This window comes from Ovis canadensis, chromosome 3 (assembly GCF_042477335.2).
Source record: "Ovis canadensis isolate MfBH-ARS-UI-01 breed Bighorn chromosome 3, ARS-UI_OviCan_v2, whole genome shotgun sequence".
NCBI classification, from domain to species: Eukaryota; Metazoa; Chordata; class Mammalia; order Artiodactyla; family Bovidae; genus Ovis; species Ovis canadensis.
In genome coordinates this window covers 58,539,584-58,558,064 of record NC_091247.1, presented here as the reverse complement: position 1 = coordinate 58,558,064, position 18,481 = coordinate 58,539,584, and the positions used below count along the sequence as shown (strand labels likewise).

Below are 18,481 nucleotides of genomic sequence, written 5' to 3'. Positions count from 1 at the left end.
ACAATTGTGTTCTGCTCAAGAGTTTTTTCTCCTGTCTTCTCTATTTCTTGTGTAAGTATTTTCTTTCTTTAAAAATGATAAACTCCCTGAAGGCAGAAGTAATGCTATAATCTACTATTATATCCCTAACATGTTAGACCCAGAATAGAAATTCAGTAAAGAATATTTGCTTGAATTTTATAAATCTTCTCTAATTTTGCCCTTTACCAAACTTTTCACCACCTGTCTAGTATGTTTAGTCAGTGTTGCTACTCTTAGTAAATTCTACAAGCTTTTTTTCATTTGGGAATGGACTTTGAGAACATCATCTATCTGTTGCTAAGGGTATGGTGACATGTTTCCGCCTGGGTAACAATCTGGAGTTTGAGGAGGTCTTTTCACAAAGACAGAGTAGTAGAGTTTCAGACAGCAAAAGGGAAGTTAGAACTCTGATATTTTCAGGGCCACTTTTGTTATATTGTTTAAATGCTCTCCATTTAGTTTTACTAATTTCCTGAGCCAAGTGGCTAAAAACAATAGGTTTCTGGAACAAAATGCCTCAAGCTGACTCCCAGCTTTGTTGCCAGAGGCTTGGATAGGAAGCATCCCTTAAAATGCCAAACACAGGAATATCTTTCTTTTAAAACAGTATTATTCAAATTATTTGTTAGTATTGAGCATGGTGGACTGTAACCAATCTTAATATATAATGTTTTGCTTTAATAGCACTTAGTGGGGTTTTTTAATGAGAAAAAAGAGCATTCTTACAGTTTTATTGTTGAAAATAATAGAATCTGAGTGGCAGAAACAAATGTGAAGGCCCCTTTGTCCCATCTTATGCCTTGATTTATATTGTTGATGTCTCTCTTATGAATGAACTGACACACTCATCATTTAACAAAAGATTTGCTACATTTACAAGAATCTTCAAACAGTTCTCCTGCCAGGATCCACAGAAGAACATGCAGTTAACTGGCAGCAGAGCGACAGCAGGTGCTGGAGACCCAGATCTGGACAGGTGGCAGGACGCTTCCCATGCCACCATCTTTGGGAAGGAAGATGAGTCAGCAGTTCATCTATTGACAAGAACTAGTTCTGATATAACCAGCTTGCTCTGAAATATGTTATGCTTCTTACATTTATTCATCAAAATGGCATTTATTTAACCAGAATTTTTATTCAGAGAGAAACCTGTGAACTATTAAAGACCATCCTCAAGAGTTTAACAACAAACTCATTCCATCATCCCCTAGTATCTCCAAAACAGCAATCAGGAGACATGAGAGCATCTTTCTCCTGCTTCAGCCAAACATACTTTCTGCTGTATGGAGTGATAGAGGACAGACGTACAGACCCTGCTGTATTTTCAGGGCTGTGGAAAGGATGAGAGGTAATATCACCAGCAGCAGACAGTTACTGGTATAATATGCACCAGACTCGGCTATACAGAAATCAGAGGAAGGATCTTTTACAATTTCAAATTTTCTAAGGGCTAAAATAAGACTAAAATAATTCATTCATTTGGATTCCTTTAAGGAGGAATGTATCTAATCCATTTTGGAACAACAGATGTGTTTTGTTTAGAATCTGGTAATCAGAGACCTTGAGTTTGTTCAAGCAGTTTAGAGTTTTTAGGAGAATGTGGTGTTAATTTGAAGTTGCTTATTTATCTGAAAATTATGCCATAGCCTGAGTGCAGTACTAGTGTTTCCTAAAATAATATTCTTATAGGGTGAACCACAGGTGAGAAATGGAAAAGGCTTTTGATGCCTTGTACACGTATTAATCAGCTTTAAAAAAAAGTAGAGGAGTAGGACAGGAGAGGTAGGGCTTCCCAGTTGGCTCAGTGGTAAGGAATTTGCCTGCAAATGCAAGAGATGCAAGAGACGCAGGTTCAATATCTGGGTCAGGAAGAACCCCTGGAGTAGGAACTGGCAATGCACTCCAGTATTCTTGCTTGGAAAATTTCATAGACAGAGGAGCCTGGTGGGCTACAGTCCATAGGGTCGCAAAGAGTTAGACATGACTAAGTAACTGATCACACCCATACAGGACAAGAAAAGGATGGAACAAATGAACAGTACCTTTAACCATTTTCAGAAGGGAAAGGCTACCCACTCCAGTATTGCCTGGAGAATTACATGGACTGTGTAGTGCATGGGGTCACAGAGTTAGACACGACTGAGTGAATTTCACAGGGAAAATATGTTCTTTTTTCCCCCTTTTGTTAAAGTTTTTACTGAAGGGCAATGTATCTCCACGCGTGCATGCATGATCAGTTGTGTATGACTCTTTGGAACCCCATGAACTGTAGCCCCCCAAGCTCCTCTATCCATGGATTGCTGAGGCAAGAATACTAGAGTGTGTTGCCATTTCCTTCTTCAGGAGATCTTCCCTACCCAGGGATTGAACCCGTGTCTCTTGCATTGGCAGACATTCTTTTAACACTGAGACACCTGGGAAGCCCGAATATAACTCCATCAGTTCAGTTCAGTCGCTCAGTTGTGTCCGACTCTTTGCAACCCCATGAATTGCAGCATGCCAGGCCTCCCTGTCCATCACCAACTCCTGGAGTTCACTCAGACTCACGTCCATTGAGTCGGTGATGCCATCCAGCCATCTCATCCTCTGTCATCCTCTTTTCCTCCTGCCCCTAATCCCTCCCAGCATCAGAGTCTTTTCCAATGAGTCAACTCTTCACATGAGGTGGCCAAAGTACTGGAGTTTTAGCTTTAGCATCATTCCTTCCAAAGAACACCCAGGACTGATCTCCTTTAGCAGGGACTGGTTGAATCTCCTTGCAGTCCAAGGGACTCTTAAGAATCTTCTCCAACACCACAGTTCAAAAGCATCAATTCTTCGGCACTCAGCTTTCTTCACAGTCCAACTCTCACATCCATACAAGACTACTGGAAAAACCATAGCATTGACTAGATGGATAAATATTAAATGTGAAGATTATTAATTTATTACAAACTCAACACACTCATGTAACCCATCACCCAGATTAAGAAACTGAGCAATTGCCACATCCCAGAAACCTCCCCTGCTTCCTTCTTAGTCATTACTTCCACCATCCTCCCCAAAATTAATCTCTGTGATAACTTCCAAACCCATAGATTAGTTTTGCTTCTATACCACACACCATATAGTGTGTGGTATTTTGTGTGGTTAGGGTTAGATCTCTCATTTATATGTTCATGAGGTTCATCTCTATTGTATGGAGCAGTCGTTTGTTCATCATTATTACTGCATAGTATTCATGAACATGCAACAACTTATCCATTCTATTAAGGTGGGCATTTAGCTTATTTCCAGTCTTTTACAAGTACAAATAGTGCTGCTAAGAACATCCTTTTATGTGACTTGGGTCACATTGCTGTTGAGGGTGAAATTTCTGGGTTATTGAGTATGCCTCAGTTCAGTTTTGATAAACGCTGACAGTTTTCTAAAGTGGTTCTACCAATTCACACCCTCCCCAGCAGTGTATGAGACTTACAGTTGTTCCACACTCTTGTTAAAATTTGATGTTACAATTTTTTTCATTCTTATAATTAGTGGGTTTTGTTTGCATTTCTCCAATGACAGCTGACACTTGAGACCTTGTCACATGTTTATTGGTCATTTGAGTTACCTCTTTTGTGAAGTCCTTCTTCAAATCTTTTCCCAATTTTTCTACTGAGTTACTGTCTTATTGAATTATAGAAGTTCTTTATATATTCTGTATGTAAGTCCTTTGTCAAATATACATATTACGTATTTTCTCCCTGTCTGTAGCTGTCTCTTTAGGGGGCAGGATGGATTTTTTTAAAAAACATTTTTTCCCTTGGAAATTTTTAGCTATACACAAAAGTAAAGAGATTAATATAATAAAATCCCATGTACCCAATTTCAATAATCATCAACTTATAGCCAATCATTTTTCAGCTATATGCCTACTAAATATTATACTTTCTACTGCCTTAACCTGTCCTTTTATTTCCATTATTAATGCTTTAGGCCTTTATTACCTCCTTCAGTGTTCATTTGTTTATCCTTCATATATTTATTGAAGTTGAACTAATACTAAAACCCAGTGAATGCATTTCTGTACTTGCATTACCTGAGTTCTGTGCATACGGTGGCTCTGTTGATCACTCCCTTTTTTTTTTGCTTAGCCTTCTCTGGTCCTCCTCTACCTGGTTTTCCTTCCAATTCTCTGATCTTTTGTAATTTCCTTCCTGGGACCTCCTTCCATCTTACCTCCTTCAGAGTTATTCTCCCAGGGTTCTGTTCCAGTTCTCAATTCATTTGGGTGATTGCATCGATACTCATGTCCTTGACTCCCACTCATATACTGCTGACTTCTGTGTCTCTAGTCCAGAACACTATTCAATACCAGATCTCCATACAGAGCTATTTATGAGCAGTTCACTTGGAGAACCCACAAACATCCATGACACACTTGTTGACTGTTGACCTCTTCACACCCTGTCACCAGTCTGTTCTCCCATTCTCCATCACACTAGAATTCTAGCTGAACCGATATCCAGCGATCAGTGTCTCAGCTCCCATTGTAGGTGGGTGTGACCGACGTGAGCAATCTGTATCAATGCAGTGTAAGCAAAAGCGACGCATGCCACTTCTGGATCTTGACTTAAAATATTGGGCATGTGTAGCATAACTAACTTTCTCCCCTATATCAGCTTGCCAGATATGGTGATGACTTGAAAATCAGGTGTGACCAGTGCACGGAGCTACCTCACCAGTCTGGGTCCTTGCATGACCTCACAAGCAGAGCTCCCTGACTATGGGAATTACTAGACCATTCCACAAACAAGTACACTTAATATTTAGATCATTGCATTTTCAGGTCTCTCTGTTATAGTAGACTGCTGCTGCTGCTAAGTTGCTTCAGTCGTGTCCAACTGTGTGACCCCATAGACGGCAGCCCACCAGGCTCCCCCGTCCCTGGGATTCTCCAGGCAAAAATACTGGAGTGGGTTGCCATTTCCTTCTCATAGTAGACTAGCCTTTAACTATGACAGTATCTCAGTCATCTCATGTCATATCAATTACAGCATCTCAATCATATCATATCAAAAATTTACTAATCTTCCTTCCACCTAAATATTCTCTGTCTTCGGTTCCAATATGAGTAAAGGCTCTTGCAATTACATATCTTTTTCCTCTCTCCATCCCTTCATTGAGTTTTCCTAGGTGCAATTCACATTATTTCTTAATAATGACACAGGACTTCTAGCCATGATGGAGGAATTGGTAATAGACTGGTCTTGCTGTAACTGTAAAACCAGACCAAACTATATGAGCAATTGCTTTCAGGCAGTGGACAATAGGCAGCACAAGACTGAAGATCCCTAAGAAAACGGCAACTAACAGTAAGCTCCACAATTACCTAGCTCACTGCACAGAACAATTTCCTGATTGTAATACAGAGAGCTTGATCTCAGCAGAACACAGCTGTCGCACCAAGGTTCAACCATGATGTTGCATGTGTCTGTAGTTCATTTTTTGTATTGCTGATTAGTATGCTATTGTATAAATATACCACAATTTACATATTTATTTGCTGATAGATATCTGTTCCCAGTTTTTGCTATTATGAATAAATAAGCTTTGAATATTGCTATACAGTCATTTGATGGACATAAACATGTATGTTGAGTATGTAACAAGGGATGGAGTTGCTCTAACATAAAGTTTTTACATTCTTTGCTTTAGCTGATACTGCTAAAGAATTTTCCAAACTAGTTGTACCAATGTACACTCTAGTCAGCAGTAGGTATGCATTCTCGTTTCGGGACTTCCCTAGCAATCCAGTGGTTAAGACGCCACACTTCCACTGTGGGGGCATGGGTTTGATCCCTGGTTAAGGGACTAAGATCCCGCATGCTGTGCTGTGCAGCCAAAAATTAGAAAAATTCTTGATTGCTCCATATAGTTTTCCCTCACTTGATACTATCAGTGTTTTTAATATTAATCATTCTTTTTTCCCACTTTAATTGAGATATAAGTGATGTACAACACTGTGTAAGTTTAAGGTGTACAGCATAATGATTTAACATTTATACATCATTAAATGATTAACACAATAAATTTAGTGAACATCCCTCACTGCATAGATACAAAAATTAAAATGTCTTGTGATAAGAATTCTTAACATGTACTCTCAACTTTCATATATAACACATAGCAGTCTCAGTTATATTTATCATGTTGTATATTACATCCCTAGTTTTATTTTGACTGGAAGTTGGTACCTGTTGAGTACTTGCATACAGTTCCTCCTTCCTCCATATCCTGCCTCTGGAAACCACAAATATGATTTCTTTTTCTATGAGTTTGTTTGTTTGTTTTTGAAGTATAATTGATCTACAACACTATGATAATTCAGGGTGTACAACATGGTGATTCGAATTTTTTTTTGCCAGTTTTAAAAAGTTGAGGTATAGTTGATACACAATATCATACAAATTACCAGTGTACAATACAGTAATTCACAATTTTATACTACATTAATATTACTATAAGGAGAAGGCACTGGCAACCCACTCTGGTACTCTTGCCTGGAAAATCCCATGGATGGAGGAGCCTGGTGGGCTGCAGTCCATGGGGTCGCTAAGAGTCAGACACGACTGAGTGACTTCACTTTCCCTTTTCACTTTCATGCATTGGAGAAGGAAATGGCAACCCACTCCAGTGTTCTTGCCTGGAGAATCCCAGGGATGGGGGAGCCTGGTGGGCTGCCGTCTATGGGGTTGCACCGTCAGACACGACTGATGTGACTTACCAGCAATATTACTATAAAACATTGACCATATTCCCTGTGTTGTGCAATATACCATTATACCTTATTATATATATAACAGTTTGTATTTCTTAATCCCTGCTCTTTTAATGCCCCTTTTCCCCCCTCTCCACTCTAATAACCACTAGTTTGTTCTCTATATCTGTGAGTCTGGCTTCTTTTTTATTATATTCACTAATTCATTTGTGTTTTAGATTCCACATATAAGTGAGATCATACAATATTTATCTTTCTCTGTCTGGCTTATTTCACTTAGCATAATACCTTTCAAGTCCATCCATGTTTTTACAAATGGCAAAATTTTCTTCTTTTTATGGTTGAGTGGTAGCCCATGTGTAATCAGCTGTTTAATTCATTCACTGAGGTTTATTCAGTGACTAAGGTTTTTATTTCTGTTGTTATATTTTCTTACATCTAGAAATTCTTTCATTCTTTTTCACTTTTATGGTCTCGTTTCTTTAAGTCCCTCTTTCATTTCTTTGAACATTTTAAGTATAGTATTTTTATTTTACATTTGAGAATTCTAATATGTGATGTACTTTGGACTATAATTATGACTTCTTTTAAATTTACTCTTGGCCTCACATATTTGCATTTGGAAAATTTTGTTTATCTTATTATGTATGAGACACAGGTTTGATCCCTGGGTCAGGAAGATCCCTTGGAGTAGGAAATGGCAACCCACTCCAGTATTCTTGCCTGGAAAATTACAGGGACAGAGGAGCATGGTGGGCAACAGTCCATGTGGATCACAAAGAGTTGGCCATAAGACTGAGTGACTAAGCACACAAGCTGTAGGAATACTGCTGTGCCTGAATTTGGGGTATATTCCTTCAAAATGAACTCAGAATGTTCTGACAGGTACTGATGATGCCGTCCACTAAAGAACAGTTTAATCTAGGCTTGGGATTTCCAACACTGTGAGAATATAGTATGGCTTTAAATCCATATAAGGGCATATTTATAATGATGCTTTCTTAAGGAAGCCTTTTATTTTTATTTTTCCTTCAGAGCTGTGGCCAAAAACATTTCCTTCTTGGCTGCCTTTGCAAGCAGATAGACTTTTTTCCTAGCCTATTCTTTCACTGAGGATAAGGTCATCATGGCTACTAGCTTCGGGGTGGGGGGTGTCTCAATCTTGCTTCACCATTTTATCCTGCCAAAGGCCTTGCCTTCTGTTCCTCTATCCAATCATTAAAATCAAGCATACTATTTGATTCCATTTACATAAAGTTCAAGAAGAGCTGAAACTAAATCTATAGAGATAGAAATTAGACTAATGGTTCTCTTTTGGGGATGTTGACTAGAAACAGGGATGATGGAGCCTTCTAAGATTCAGAAATATTTTAAATATTGATCTATGTAGTGATTCTGTAGGTTTACACATATGTACAAATGCACCAGGACACACACTTATTTGAACACGTTACTGTCTTATTCTTTTTACAGCACACAAACAGGGTTCTTGGTTTCTGTTATTGGCAGATATTACTGATTTCACTTACTTTTCTGAGAGACCAACCATGCACATAAAATAGTGTGGCTATATGTTATTAAAACTATGTGGTTTGCAGTGAGTTTTTCAGAATTTCCAGTCCCCAAAACATTGAATGTGTGAGCTGCACGCTCACACTTTCTGATTCTGATACTGTTTCTTGGAGACTTTAGTAAAGTATTGCTTAAAAATTCAGTTTGACTTTTCTTATGGTTTAAAATAGAACTTGTCCAGTTATATTTTTGATCTGCTTTATTTTGATTTTTAGTTTTTTATTGGAGTATAGTTGATTTACAATGCTATTTTCTGCTATAAATAAAAGTGAATCAATTATACATATCAGTTCAGTCGCTCAGTCATGTCCAACTCTTTGCGACCCCATGGACTGCAGTACGCCAGGCTTCCCTGTCCATCACCTACTCCTGGAACTTGCTCAAACTCATGTCCGTAGAGTTGGTGATGCTATCCAACCATCTCATCCTCTGTTGTCCCCTTCTCCTGTCTTTAATCTTTCCAGCATCAGGGTCTTTTCCAACGAGTCAGTTCTTTGCATCAGGTGGCCAAAGTATACATATATCCACTCTTTTTAAGATTCTTTTCTCATACAGGTTATTACAGAGTATAAGTACAGTATCCTGTCGTTTGATTTTTTTTTTTTAAGTTCAGGCTTTGTCCCCACTATGCTGTGGAGAAATGAGAAAAGGCATATAGTCTCCCATGAGAGGAGCCTTGGTGGTAGAAATGGAGCTCTAGAGGGCAATACAGGGTGGCTGCAGTGATTACTGTGATTTCCCAGGGACAGTACTCACTTCAAGCGAGAGCCAGTCATCAGATATGTACTGAGCCCTCCCAAATGGGAACTACCCCTACTTTGGGGTACGATGGAGGACAGAAGTTTGTTGTTGTTTAAAAGAATTCAGCTAACCGGTTTGCCTCCACCCTCTATCACTTTCTTTCAAGTGTAGGACCCATGTGTATACATGAAGATTGTTGGAGGTTGAATTGTGCCCCTTCAAAAGATGACGTTCTAAAACCCCCAGTACCTCAGAATGTGACCTTATTTGGAAATAGGGTCATTGCAGATATAGTTAAAATGAGGTCATGCTGAATTAGGGTGAACCCTTCATACAGTAGGACTGCTGTGCTTACAGGGAGAAAATCCCTGTGGACTGGCTTGTGTCCCCCCCCCCAGATCCATTATTCATTGGAGCCCTAACACCCTGTGTGATGGTATTTGGAGAAGGGTCCTTTGGGAAATGATTAGGTTTAGATGAGGCCTTGAGGTGGGGACCTCATGACAGATTAGTACTCTTATAAGAGAAAGCAATAGTTATTAGTACTCTTATAAGAGAAGGTTATGTCTCTACCATGTGAGGTACTAGCGAGAAGGCCAAGCCAGGAAGAGAGCTCTCCCCAGGCTGGCACTTTTCTTGGACTTTCAGCCTCTAGAACTACTAGAAAATAAATTTCTATTGTTTGATCCACCCAGTCTTTGGTATTTTGTTTTGGCACCCCAAGCTTACTAATAGAAACACTACATAGTAACGGAGGCAGAGATTGGAGTGATGCAGTGGCAAGCCAAGGAAAGCCAGTGATTGATGGCCATCACCAGAACCTGGAAAAGGGCAAGGAATGATCCTCCCCAGAGTCTCAGATGGAGCATGGCCCTATTGAATGGCCCTACTGACACCTTGCTTTTGGATTTCTGGCTCCAGAACTGTGAAAGAATAAATTTATGTTGTTTTGAACCACCTGATTTGTCATACTTTGTTAAAGTAGCCTTGTAGAATCTAATGAAAGGTCTCAGTCGCGTCCAACCGTATGTGACCTTATGGACTGTAGCCCGCCAGGCTTCTCTGTCCATGGGATTCTCCAGGCAATACTAGAATAGGTTGCCATTTCCTACTTCAGGGAATCTTCTGAACCCAGGGATTGAACCCAGGTCCCCTGCATTGCAGGCAGATTCTTTACTGTCTGAGCTTGAGGGAAGCCCTAAAATAGGAGTCTTAATACCAGAGTCATTGTAAGGTTGGTGGAGGAAGGTTGGAAACGGGCAGGAGATGATTCAAAGTTTCTCTTTGCCTTATCTCAAGTCATAAACTGTGGTCAGGAGTCCCTCACACTGGAGGTTAGTCAGAAATTAAGAAATCCACTCCAAAATTATTAAATAAGGTATGGGAGGGAATTCAGTTTCCCAAAGGTCAGTTTATAGCTAAAATTTTCACAGTCCATTTGTTGTATAAAACAAGGTATATCTTGTTTTTATTAGGTCAACATTCCTCCTAGGAATTGGATTGTGACTTTCTTGCCCAAAGCATTTCATTAAACAGTCTACCTGGTGTATGAGGAACAGTTGTAAGCCAGGAAGCTCTCTAAGGTAGGAAATCTTACTGAAATAAGCAAGGACAAACTGGGGGAAGCAGGGAAAACAGTACTTTCTATTTGTCATTTCAAATTTAGGGAAATTTTAAAGCATTGGGAATTGAGACACTTTTCAGAACAAGGATGTGCATCTATTTATAGTATTTTTCAGGGATCAGGAGAGTGCATATAAAACCTTAAAAATATGTGTGAATAAATTTCTGTGTGAACATATGGAAGGGAGTGCAATCCTGTTAAACACTTGCGGTGCTTGGCAGGAGCAAAGAGCCAGAATGCCTGCTCACTTAGTTCTTCCCACCCCCTCAGATGTGAGTCTCAGCAGGTGGGAGGATCCGGTGCAAGCTTCCTGAGGCCCATGTAGGAAGGATAAATTACAGCCACAGCATTGTTCAAAGTGTTAGTCAGTCAATCATGTCCGACTCTTTGCAACTCCACAGTCTGTCCATAGAATTCTCCAGGCAAGAATACTGGAGGGGGTAGCCATTCCCTTCTCCAGGAAATCTTCCCGACCTAGGGATTAAACCCTAGGGATTAAATCTGCATTGCAGGCAGATTCTTTACTATCTGAGCTAACAGGGTTGTCCAATGCCAAGGCAGTATCAGGAGACGAATAGAAAGTAAATGTTGCTGTAAGAGTGGAGCCTGGAAAATGTGTGGAGGGTGCACAGTGCCCTTCCAGTCACTGAGTAGCAACCGCATTGATGTATTTTTAAGGCTCTGTCAGTAGCTATGGGTGGCGTATTTCCATAGGATGCCACACGCCAAATCAAACGTCCTGCACACTCTGACCTCTCTGTCCTTGATGACCAACTTTATTTTTATTTACTTTTATTTCTTTGGCTCTGTTGGGTCTTGGTTGTGGCATGTGGAGTCTTTAGTTGCAGCACATGAACTCCTAGATGCAGCAGATAGGATCTAGTTTCCCAAGCAGGGATCAAAACCAGGCCCCTTGCATTGGGAGTGGAGAGTCGATGACCAACTTTAGACAAGTGCATTTAGTAAATGAAATGCTTGTATCACAAACCCCCATCCAGTAACTGGGAAGGCTCTGGGCACTTGCTGTTTCTTTTGCACTGGAAACTCTTCATCTCTCCGCTTGCTCATCCTTCAGGGCTCAGCTTATACAGGCATACCTTGGAGTTTCTGTGAGTTGATTCCAGACCACCTCAATAAAGCGAATAACGCAAGAAAGCTTGTCACGTGAATTTTTTGGTTTCCCAGTGTATATAAAACTTATGTTTACACTACACTGTAGTCCATTAAGTGTGCAATGGCATTATGTCTAAAAAATGTACATATAAAAAATAGTTTATTGCTAAAAAATGCTAACCATCATCTGAGGCTTCAATAAGTTGTATGACTTTTACGATAGTAACATCAGAGGTCACTGATCATAGATCACCATAGCAAATATAGTAATAGTGAAGAAGTTTGAAATGTTGCTAGAATTACCAAAATGTGACATAGAAACAATGTGAGCAAATGTCATTGAAAAAATGGTGCCAAGAGACTCAGTGATGCAAGGTTGCCACAAACTAACTGTTAAAAAAAAAAAAAGCAGTATCTGTGAGGCACAATAAAGCAAAATAGGCTCAGAGAAGAGTCACTATTCACCATGTGCTTCCTATAGTCAGAATTTTACACATTTGTGGAATTCACTTGATTTTATTTATCACCATTATTTAGTACTTGTCCTTCTCATCAGATTGTATGAGGTTCTTTTTGTTCATTGTTGTTTTCTTAGAGCCTATAGAGTGCTTAATATATAATAAGTATTTGATAAATATCATTGACTAACTGGAAGTCCAGTGTCCCCCCGCCTGAAAAATTGCTGCTTTATAGTTCATGCTCAAAAAAAAAAAAAAAAAAAAAAAGAAGAGGGGTATGGTGAAGGAGACTTCAAAACATTTCCACAGATCTCTTATCTTCAGAGAGCTCCATCATACTAAAAAAAATAACAAAAAAAAAAAGGGAGACAATTCAATGCAAAATGGGCAAAGGATACAAAAAGGCAATTCACAAAAAAGATTCAAATAGCCAAGAAGTATACAAAAAGATGCTCATCTAGACTGGTAATCAGAGAAATGAAAATTTAAAACAATATACCCTTGAATTGGCAAACATGTAAGTGATTAATGATATTCATTGTCAGCAAGCATTTAGGGAAAAGAGAACTCTAGTACACTGTTGGTAGTTCAAACTGTGCAACCTATACAGAGTATATAGTTAGTACTTTAAAACTTGTGCTTTAAACTGTGTCTATTGTTAAAGGGGAAAATTGGAAACCACATTGTTATACAAAAGGGAAATGGTTAAATAAATAATAGTACATTTCTGCTTTGGAATCCCTTAGCTCTAGATATTAACATCAATGAAAATCTATGCAAAATTTTTTAAAAAGAAGATTGCAAAACAATATGTAGAATATGATCCCAAATAAGTAAAACTATATTAAAAATATATTCTCCAAAGTAAAAGCCACAAAGAATTCATACCAATTATTTAAATAACTATAAATAATTTGAGAACTTTTTCCCTGAGAAAGTGAGTGTGTTAAGTATTACTTTTTACAATGAACATGTACTGCTATTTTTTAGAACATTATTGAAGTACGTTGATGTAAAGTATACAAATTAAAGCATCTATTTTTATTGAAGTATAGTTGATTCACAGTGTGTGTTTCAGGTGTACACAAAGTGATTGTTATATATCTTTTTCAGATTCTTTTCCACTTTTGGTTATTACAATATATTGAATATAGTCCCGTGTGCTATACAGTAGGTCCTGTTGTTTTATATATAGCAGTGTATATCTCTTGCCCCTCCTCCTTTCCATTTTAGGAACCATGAGTTTGTTTTCTATGTCTGAGTCTGTTTATTTTACAAACAAGTTCATTTGATTGTTTTTTAGATTCAGCACGTAAGTGATAGTGTATGATATTTGCCCTCTTCTGTCTGACTTACTTCATTTAGTATAATAATCTCTAGATCCATCCATGTTGCTACAAATGGCATTATTTCATTCTTTTTTATGGCTCAGTAATACTCCATTGTATTATCCATATCTACAACATCTTCTTTATCCATTCACCTATTAATGGACATTTAGGCTGCTTCCATGTTGAAGTGTCCAATTTTTGACAACAGCATATATCTGTGATACGGATGCCACAAGCAAGATGTCCATCTCCTCCCCAAATATTCTTTATGTCCCTTTGCAATCTCTCCTTCTTGCCTCTTTCAAAAACAACTCCCGTCCCCTAGCTACCACTGATCTACTATCACTAGAGTTTGCATTTTCTAGAATATTACAGAAATGAAATCATACAGATGTACTTTATTTCCTGGCTTCTTTCACTCAGCATAACTATTTTGAGATTCATCCATGTTGATGCAGGTATCCAGTTTGTTCTGTTTTTATTATCTACCACAACTGGTTTATCCATTTACTTGTTGATGGACCTTTGGATTATTTCCATTTCTCAGCAAATACAAAAAAGGATGCCAGTACAAGTCTTTGTAATCACATGTGCTTTTCCTCCTCTTGGATAAATAACTAGCAGTGGAAATGGCATGAGGCAGATATATGTTTATCATTTAAAGAACCTGCCAAAATATTTTCAGAATGGTTGTACCATTTTACAGTCCTACCAGAGATGGGAGTATGGGGTTGAGGTCATAAATAAGTAGATTCTTCACTATCATGAGACAAGGTAATGAGAACAACCAGCAGCTCACCCGTGTAGATTCAGAGACCGCTCAGCTAAAATGCAACTACTTCTTTCTAGTCACAGAGTCCTTTGAGAATTTTATTAAGGTTACAGTCTATGTGGGCTTCCCAGGTAGTGCTAGTGTTAAAGAATCTGCCTGCCAACACGGGAGACCTAAGAGACCCAAATTTGATCCCTTAGTCAGGAAGATCCCCTGGAGGAGGGCATGGCAACCAACTCCAGTATTCTTGCCTGGAGAATCCCACTAACCTGGCAGGCTATGGTCCATAGGGTCGCAAAGGGTCAGACATTACTGAAGTGACTTAGCACCCCCATGGTCTATGCAGACTGCAGGGCCACACAGACACACGCGCACACACAGGCACAAAGCAGGTAGGAATTATCCCCATGGGAAATTGCCATGGCCTGAACAGAAGTTGTGACATTGGAGATCAAAGGGGAGGGATGGAGTTCCTTAAAAAATTGAAAAGTTAAAACTGTTGGGACTTGGAAGGAGAGGGGAGAAAGAATGATGCCCGGGTTTTAGTGACTAGGCCATGGTGGAGACAACAGAGGGGAGGAGCAGCTCTGGCGGGAGGAAGCGGTCATTTTTGGCTCGCTGCATGTGAGGTGCTTATGATCTTAGGAAAGTGGTTATAAAAGTATCTTGTTTGGGCGGAGATACAGACTTCCGGACAGTAAGGAGATCAAACCAGTCAATCCTAAAGGAAATCAACCCTGAATATTCACCGGAAGGACTGAAGGTGAAGCTTCAAACCTTTCGCCACCTGATGTAAAGATCCGACTCTTTGGAAAAGACCCTGATGCTGGGAAAGACTGCGGGCAGGAGAAACGGATGACAGTGGATGAGATGGTTGGATGGCATCACCCGACTCAATAGACAGTAGTTTGAGCAAAGTCCGGGAGATGGTGAAGGACAGGGAAGCCTGGCGTGCTGGAGTCCCTGGGGTCGCAGAGTCAGACACGACTGAGCGACCGAAAAACAGACTTCCGGAACAACAATATACAGATTTAGGTGAGCAGGCGCAGCTGTAATCACCGGGTTCAGCCAGTAAGTTCGCATCCTTCGGAGGAATCACCTCCACGCCTCAGAAAAACACACCTAGCTACTTACCTGGCTCCACAAGTCCCCTCCCCGTAAGTGCGCGATTGCGTCAACCTTTCTGACAAAACCTCCGCCCCGAGTCTGCGCACGAGTTCGGCGCATGCGCACTAGGCTCCCCGCGGCCGCTCCCTGCTCCTGGCGCCCAGGCTCCTTGCCTCTCAGCAGCCCCGCCCAGGCTGCTGCCCGCGACCTGCCGAGGCGCGGGGAACGGAAAGCCGGGAGGGGCGAGACGAGTTCAGTTCACCATGGGGCTGTTTGGAAAAACCCAGGAGAAGCCCCCCAAAGAGCTGGTAAGGGCAGCGGCGGCGGCTCCGGAGTGGGTGCGTTTGCGTGGGGGCGCGGTGGAGTTGGTAAGCGACTGGACACTCTCCCCGGCGGCTGGCCAGGTGCCGCTCGGCCCCCATTTCCGGGGCCTCCCACTCGACCGAGGGGCCGGAGGAAGTCTTTAAGGAAGCGGCTGTGGGGAAAGAGAAGCCCGGAGTCCCATTTCCACAAGGGAGCCGAGGGCCGGGTGAAGGGCTTCCGCGGCTTCGGCTACGGGCGCGGAGGCAGCAGCGCCGGCCCGGCCTCTGGTACCCCTTCCCCGGCGCGCGTTGGTACGCCCCGCGCGGAACCTTTAGCTGGCGCAGGCCCCGCCCCCTCCCGGCCGCCTGCGGACGGCCGGCGGACCTGCAGGGTACCTAGCATCTTCCCTAGGAGCCCGTCCCAAAGTCGGGAAGGTTCAGGCGTCTGTCGTCCCTTCCCCACAGCCGCGCCTTATTGAGAGGGAGACTCGGGGTCTCTTTCCTCTGCTCTTCAGCGTTGACAACCAGACGCACAATGATAGCAGGGACCCTACTTTTGGAAGAGTGGTACCTTAGTAACTACATGGTGTAGAATTCTGAATCTCCCTGTCAACTTCCATCATTTCCCAATACTGTGGAGCGCTTACGAGTGCCCTGCCGAGTCCGGAGCCTAAGTTCGTATCCTGGTTCCGCACATAATCAGCTTTGTGATCTAGGGAAAGTTCATTTCTGTGTGCCTTAGTCTTGTGTGTTGAGTAGGAATGACAGTAGTATCACTTCAGAGTCATAGAAAACGGAAGGACGGTAAGTCTTATTAGCTAGTATGGTGCTGCTACTAAGTCGCTTCAGTCGTGTCCGACTCTGTGCGACCCCATAGACAGCAGCCCACCAGGCTCCTCTGTCCCTGGGATTTTCCAGGCAAGAATACTGGAGTGGGTTGCCATTTCCTTCTCCAATGCATGCATGCATGCATGCTAAGTCGCTTCAGTCGTGTATGACTCTCTGCGACCCCATTGACAGCGGCCCACCAGTCTCCTCTGTCCACGGAATTCTCTAGGCAAGAACAGTGGAGTGGGTTGCCATTTCCTTCTCCTAGCTAGTAGTGCTAGTTTCAGTAAATATGTTTTTGGCCGCCCCATACAGGATCTCAGTTCCCTGACCAGGGATCAAACCAAGTCCGTGGCAGTGAAATCCGGAACCCTAATCACTGGACCACGAGGGAACTCCCAGAGTAAATTCTTTGTATGTTCTATATCAAGGGTCCCCAACCTCTGGAATCTAATGCTTGATCTGAGGTGGAGCTGATGCACAATACTTGTATTGCACTTCAGTTGTTCTGAAACCATCCCCATCCTCCTTCAGTGGAAAATTTGTCTCCCACAAAAACAGTCCCTGGTGCCAGAAAGATTGGGGACCGTTTTTTCTACCTTACTTTAAAAGTTCAGACCACCAGCATCACCTGGCACCTTGTTAGAAATCTCAAGCCCCATCTGTTGAACCATAATTTGAATTCTGACAAAATCCCCAGTGATAAGTGTGCATATTAAAGTTTGAGAAGCATTACAGCAACCAGTACATACTTACACATAATATGAAAACCCCAAAATCTTTCATTTAATAGGTGATCTCACCTGTTCAGCCGTGTGTGTGTGTGTGTGTAAGTTGCTCAGTCGTGTCTGACTGTTTGTAACCCCATAGACTGTAGCCAGCCAGACTCCTCTGTCCATGGGATTTTCCAGGCAACGATACTGGAGTGGGTTGTTTTTCCCTTCTCCAGGAGGTCTTCCCTACCCAGGGATGGAACGTCTCCTGCGTTGCAGGCAGATTCTTTACAGTTTGTGCCACCAGGGAAGCCTGTTCAGCCCTAGCAGGCATATTTTAAACCATTGTCATGCATCAGGAGGTTGCTGGCACATACTGTGTGTGTTGATTGTATTCAGTAATCATAGGTACTAAAACAGTGTTGTTGTTAAGTTGCTGAGTCACGTCCCACTCTTTGCAACCCCAAGGACTACACACGCCAGGCCTCCCTGTCCCTCACCATCTCCCGAAGTTTGCCCAAGTTCATGTCCATTACATTGGTGATGCCATCCAGCCATCTCATCCTCTGATGCCCTCTTCTGCCCTCAACCTTTCCCAGCATCAGGGACTTTTCTACTGACTTGGCTGTTTATATCAGGTGAAAGACCCTGATGCTGGGAAAGATTGAAGGACTGATGCTGAAGCTGAAACTCCAATACTTTGGCCCCTTCATGCAAAGAATTGACTCATTTGAAAAGACCCTGATGCTAGGAGGGATTGGGGGCAGGAGGAGAAGGGGACGACAGAGGATGAGATGGCTGGACGGCATCACTGACTCGATGGACATGAGTTTGAGTAAACTCTGGAAGTTGGTGATGGACAGGGAGGCCTGGTGTGAACTCTGGAAGTTGGTGATGGACAGGGAGGCCTGGCGTGCTGCAATTCATGGGGTCGCGAAGAGATGGACATGACTGAGCGACTGAACTGAACATCAAAAATTCAGTTCTATAACAACAAGCATCTTAGAATACATACAAGCCACAAAGTGTTCATTATATTATGCTATTCAGTTTGCAAAGTAATGTCATACTCTTACCTCATTTAAGCACCCCAGTTTTTATTTTACCAGGGAGCAAAGCTGAGTAAGTTACCCTAGGGAACTAATATTTACTGTTCT

At 41.5% G+C, this 18,481-nt stretch overlaps 1 protein-coding gene and 1 long non-coding RNA gene across 3 annotated transcripts in view; one reads left to right on the top strand and one right to left on the bottom strand.

Moving 5' to 3' along the window:
• Positions 1-18,481, top strand: part of LOC138436881 (charged multivesicular body protein 3) — an 84,931-nt gene that overhangs the window by 27,649 nt on the left and 38,801 nt on the right. Inside the window, exon 1 of one of the 2 annotated variants that reach the window (XM_069583183.1) lies at positions 14,995-15,789. The exons of the other annotated variant lie outside the window; for it this stretch is intronic. Coding sequence (XP_069439284.1) covers positions 15,745-15,789 — 45 coding nt within the window. The 5' untranslated portion in view covers positions 14,995-15,744. Of the gene's footprint in view, positions 1-14,994; positions 15,790-18,481 lie in introns of those variants that run through there. 2 annotated transcript variants of the gene reach the window in all.
• LOC138436882 (uncharacterized) lies at positions 11,455-16,091 on the bottom strand. The gene is made up of 2 exons (XR_011255653.1): positions 15,509-16,091; positions 11,455-12,609 (listed from the first exon to the last, which is right to left on the bottom strand). It is a non-coding gene; the product is annotated as an uncharacterized lncRNA (long non-coding RNA).